Source organism: Lepidochelys kempii, chromosome 15 (assembly GCF_965140265.1).
Source record: "Lepidochelys kempii isolate rLepKem1 chromosome 15, rLepKem1.hap2, whole genome shotgun sequence".
Lineage (NCBI taxonomy): Eukaryota > Metazoa > Chordata > Testudines > Cheloniidae > Lepidochelys > Lepidochelys kempii.
In genome coordinates, this window is record NC_133270.1 from 15,884,156 (window position 1) to 15,889,415 (window position 5,260).

The 5,260-nt window shown below is 48.2% G+C and overlaps 1 protein-coding gene across 1 annotated transcript; it reads right to left on the minus strand.

Moving 5' to 3' along the window:
* Positions 1 to 299: 299 nt before the first annotated feature.
* Positions 300 to 4,141, minus strand: CLDN5 (claudin 5). The gene has a single exon (XM_073312656.1). The coding sequence runs from the start codon at positions 4,047 to 4,049 to the stop codon at positions 3,393 to 3,395; it is 657 nt and encodes a 218-aa protein (XP_073168757.1). The 5' UTR covers positions 4,050 to 4,141; the 3' UTR covers positions 300 to 3,392.
* Positions 4,142 to 5,260: the final 1,119 nt, after the last annotated feature.

A 5,260-nucleotide genomic window follows, 5' to 3' on the forward strand; every position in this document is an offset into this window, starting at 1 on the left:
AGCTAGATACAGGCGTGTTTGCAGGATTGGGGCTTTATTCCTGGCTCAGGGAAAATTCCCATTGGAGTCAATGAGGTTTTGCCTGAGGAAAATGAGTAAGGACTGCAGGTCTGTTAACTCCTTTCGTTACCCACAGGGGATCAACCATAGTTAGATTAATTAGAGTGACAGTGTAGTGCGAGGGGAAATGATAACAACAGGCCCAGATATACCCTCATTGCCTTTTCTGGAGTTAGTATGAGGATTCATATTCTCATTTTTTGTTTTTTATAAAGGACACAAATAAGACACCACACAAATTACAAGCCAGTGTTGGTAGATTTCTTGCAAAATGTACACATTTAAATACATTTACAGTTTATAAGGTTACAATGTTTACAAACAAAAGTTGCAAAGATGAAACACAGAATATTTCACTCTTGTACCAAAATCACATATTACGTCACAATAACAGTATTGTAGCTCTCATTTAAGACACTGACAGTTTAAGAACTGCACCTTTTTACTGAGGAAACAATTCTACACATATGGAGTTTGCTTAATGATCACATAGGCTCAGATCCTGCAAACATGCTTGTGTTTAAGCATGAAGTTTTATCTCCAGTGGGACTAATCATGTGCTTAACGTTAACCACATACATAAGTGTTTGCAGGATCAAGGTCCTAGTTTCTCAAGCCTCTGTGTATTGACACCACTACTTTTTTATGTTTACTAAGCAAAGCAAGAACAATATGGATGAAGCCCTACTGCAAAACTACAGATCCAGTTAAATCACAAGTCTCAGCAACAATGGCAAATATTCAGAGTTGACATACCCATGTATATTATACGTTTGTGATGGAACCATTAGGCTGTAATTAAGGTTTAGTGTTATACTGCGAGGGAGACTAATGTGTAGAGTGTTTCCTTATTAGTTGGAGGCAGAAAGTAGTTCCTTATGGAGTCCATCAGGGTCGGCAGAAGTGTGCTGAGTTGGTATAAGAGTACTGTTACATGGCCTCGAACTTTTGTCATTGTTTTTAGGGTTTGCATTAGGAACTGTCACACTTACTCAGTCCCTAATCCCTTGTTTCACATACATCTAAGTCAGGAAATCCCAAGTTGTGGAGCGAAAATTAGTCATCCTTCCTCCCCTGGTGATAAAAGTTATGGTGGCTATGGGAGCCATAACCTAGCATTTCTTGATTATTGCATGTAAAGTCTCAGCCATAATATCAGGTTAAGAATTTTTTGCATTTCTTTGTTTGCTTTTAAAATAAAGAATGGTGTTAGTAAATTTAACTGCTGTTGCAAAACCAAACATGCATTTTCACATTAAATTGTGCCCCTGCTGAGCACACAAAATTTGATATTGGCAGCAAGACGGACTCAGTAAGATGGCAATCAAGACCTTGCTGAGTCCTTTACATTACTTGTAAAGTGACATCAGAAGAAGCCTACTTGGCCCAACCATATTCTATTCACCATTAATGCTTCCAATTTCAAATTGTGCATGCAAAGCATGGGCCAGAGCAAGTACACATTGTATGCTATAATGATTTCATATTCAAGTAAACATAGACTAGGAATGGATTAAGGAGGAGGGATGCTTGGCTGGCCTGAGAGTACAGAGCAATCAAGGTTAAAACTCATCTTACATTGTATTTGAATGCACAGTGCTTCAGGTGCAGATGGATCAGTGCCTATACCTGAAGGACTGTCCCAATTAGAGGAAAATCAAAGATCCCAGTCCATGATTGTTCTAAACCAATTTTCTTCAAACATAGCAGGGCAGAGGTTAATTGTCTAAACTGAGGAATTAAGACCAAGGTTAGTTTGAATCTTTAAAAAGAACTTAAATTTTATTTCAAACAAATTGAAATTTTTTTTTAAATAATGAAAAAACAAATAAACCCACCACTGTTACAATAAGCCAGATGCAGGTATTTTCTTTACAAGAAAATAAATAAAAGACATTTCAACCCAAAGGGTCTGTTTTTTTTAAGAAAATGTGAAAGGACTGAAAATGTTTTATGAGGAAAGTTAGTGTAATAGTGGCACAATTCATTATCATCACACAGATCAGTTGATAAGAGACATAAAAATGTGAAGTCTTGTAAAAGAATCCATTAAAAAAGCCAAATCGCACCCAGGACGTTCAAATTTGAAGGAGGTGATGACAAAGTCCTACTGGGGGAATGTTCAGGGCACCTGCCCCTAGGCAAAGATGTTTGATAGCACAAGCCATTTGATGCACTAACAGATGCAAACTCCTCTCTTATTTTTGCAGATACATTATACTATAAACTCCTATGCACTAAGGGTTGTTCTCGACCCAAAATGGGAGAACAATTTGTTAGCTGTGCATGATGCCCCAGCATACCCCCTCTCCTTCCAAAGTTTGTCTCAAACAACCAGACACTGGTTGTTAATTACCAAATTCCAGTACTGAGCTGTCACCTATTCCTGCCCCAAATAGTTCGGACATCTTTACAATAACAAAACATGCAGCCAGAATATAAAAATATACATATAAAATATAGACAATCTTGTTTGTTTTTATTTAAAAACCAGGGTTAACACATAAGGAGTGTTGAGTTCTGAAATAGTTCTGTAAAATCCTGTACCAGAATCGTCCTAACTGCTTAGACTGATGGCCCGCAGAGTTTAGGTTAGTTAATTTCATTAGCCATGTGCTCCCTCGGGTCTGTACAGCGGCAAGGCAGCACATTACAACAGCAGAATTAAGCTTTTTAAATTAAAAAAAAAAAATACAGGAAGGGAAGGATGATTCCTCCTGCTGCTATGGCTAGGGAGATGAAGTCGCTGCTTAAGAGGTTCTGTTTTAAGGGAGTTCTCATTTCTCCACCATCGGATGGAGACTTTATCTCATTCTCTAATGCTATCTAACCAATCCCGTAGGTCATTTTGGGGGGCAGCAATAACCATCAAAATTAAATAAGCAGGTGCGGGTTTGTAACTAGCCACGAACTAGTTTTAAACCCCCCCGAGTCCCTGCTCTGTGGTCCACATTCCTGCAGTTACAGGTTAACTGGCGTTCAGGTTACACAGCATACATCTCAAAACAAACCAGGCACTGGGTGACCGGCCGATTTACCGCTCCTCCCGGAGGAGGCAGAAGGGCCGGGAAGAGAGACGGAATTCATGCCGGTGGTCCTTTTTGTTTGACGCGTGTCAAAGGCTCAGACAGGGGCGAGCTCCGGGCGCGTTCAGGCGCGCAGCGGGGCTGGTCTTGTCCCAACGAGAGCGGGCCCTGCGCACAGCCCACTTCGGAGCTCGCCTCCCCGGAGCCATTTCCAGCATCCCCGGGGAGGGAGCCGGGCACAGGGCAGGGTCCAGCGGCTGCTCTGGGGCCGGCGGGGAGCTGCAGCCCGGCTCGGCCCCGGGCCCCTCAGACGTAGTTCTTCTTGTCGTACTCCCCGTTGGAGGCGGGCCGCCGGGTGGAGGCCGAGTACCTGACGGGGAAGGCGTTCTCGCCGTCCCCGGAGCCGGAGCAGGAGCAGCAAATCAGGCTGCCCCCGAGGAGCAGCAGAGCCGTGGCCGCCCAGCCGATGTAGAGGGCCGCCCCCATCTCCCGCTTCCTGGACTTGGGCACGTTGGGGTCGTAGAAGCCGCTGATGATGATGTTGGCGAACCAGCAGACGGGGATGAGGACCAGCACCCCGCCGAGGATGTACAGGACCCCGCCGGCCATGACGATCCAGGCCTTGGCCTTGCCGGCTCGGACGCAGGTGGTGCACTGGGCCCCCACCACGGTCACCATCAGCGCCACCAGCCCCAGCAGGGCCACCAGGACGGTGAGCGCCCGGCCCGCCTGCACCTCGGGGTCCAGCGCCAGGATGGAGTCGTAGACTTTGCACTGCATCTGCCCGGTGCTCTGCACCACGCAGTTCATCCACAGCCCTTCCCAGGTGGTCTGCGCCACCACGATGTGGCCGTCGGCGAAGGCGGACACCTGCCACATGGGCAAGCCGCAGGCCAGGATGACCCCCACCCAGCCCAGGATGCCCAGCCCCAGCCCCAGGATCTCCCGCGCTGCCGAACTCATGCTGCTCCTCCGGGTCCCCCAGCGGCTCCGCGCTCACCGGCCAGTGGCTTCGCGCTGCCTCCGGAGCGGGCTTGGGTGGCGATTGCCAGCCTGGGGCCGGCTATTTGAAGCCGCTGGGCGGGCCCCTCCCACCTCCGGCCAGGCCCAGGCAGCGAGGGGCTGCGCGGAAGGAAGCCGGAGCGCGTGTGAATGACAAATGCTTGGAAGGAGGGTTTGTTTTTTTGGGGTGGGGGCGGCAGGACAAGAGGCTGGAAAGGAGCCAGCTGCAGACGCTGCAGCTTCGTCTTCCCCTTCCAGGGGCTGATCCGCGGCATGGGGGGGGGGTCCCCTGTGTGGTTAAGGGTGGGGCTCCATGGGTGGGTGGGAGCCTACGCCGGCTCTTGCATTGTGACAGTGAGGCAGGATGCGGACAGAATGGGCCCCACATGATGGAGAGGGAAGTGACCGTCACAATGGAAGATGAAGTCACTTCAGTTACCCCTTCCGTGCTTCACTTTTCTGGCGGGGGGGGGGGGGGAAGGGGAACCTGACGTCTCCTTTCATAGAATCATAGAATCATAGAATATCAGGGTTGGAAGGGACCCCAGAAGGTCATCTAGTCCAACCCCCTGCTCAAAGCAGGACCAATTCCCAGTTAAATAATCCCAGCCAGGGCTTTGTCAAGCCTGACCTTAAAAACCTCTAAGGAAGGAGATTCTACCACCTCCCTAGGTAACGCATTCCAGTGTTTCACCACCCTCTTAGTGAAAAAGTTTTTCCTAATATCCAATCTAAACCTCCCCCACTGCAACTTGCCTTTGCCTGCGCGCCTGGACTTCACCCTCGGCTGTTATTAGTGAGTCGCTTTCCCGCACTACTGCAAGGGGTTTGTGTGGAAGAGGCTCCGCAGACATTGGATTAGTTTGGCTGGGCGTCAGCCGTGAACTGTTTGCAAATCGTCCCTTTCACAACTGACTCTTGCTGAAACCGCTGCTGTTATCTCGGCCTGGTCATCCAGAAAGCACAGAGATGCTGTCCCAGCTGTTACTGATTATGGACAACATGTGGGGTGCTGTGTTGTAGCCCATTTGGTCCCAGGATAGTAGAGGGGCAAGGTGGGTGAGGTAATGTCTTTTAATGGACCAACTTCTGTTGGTGAGAGAAGAGAGGAGCTTTCCACTGCACAGAGCTCTTCTTTGGGTCCTTGGACAAAAGGCCATTCTTGGTTGGAT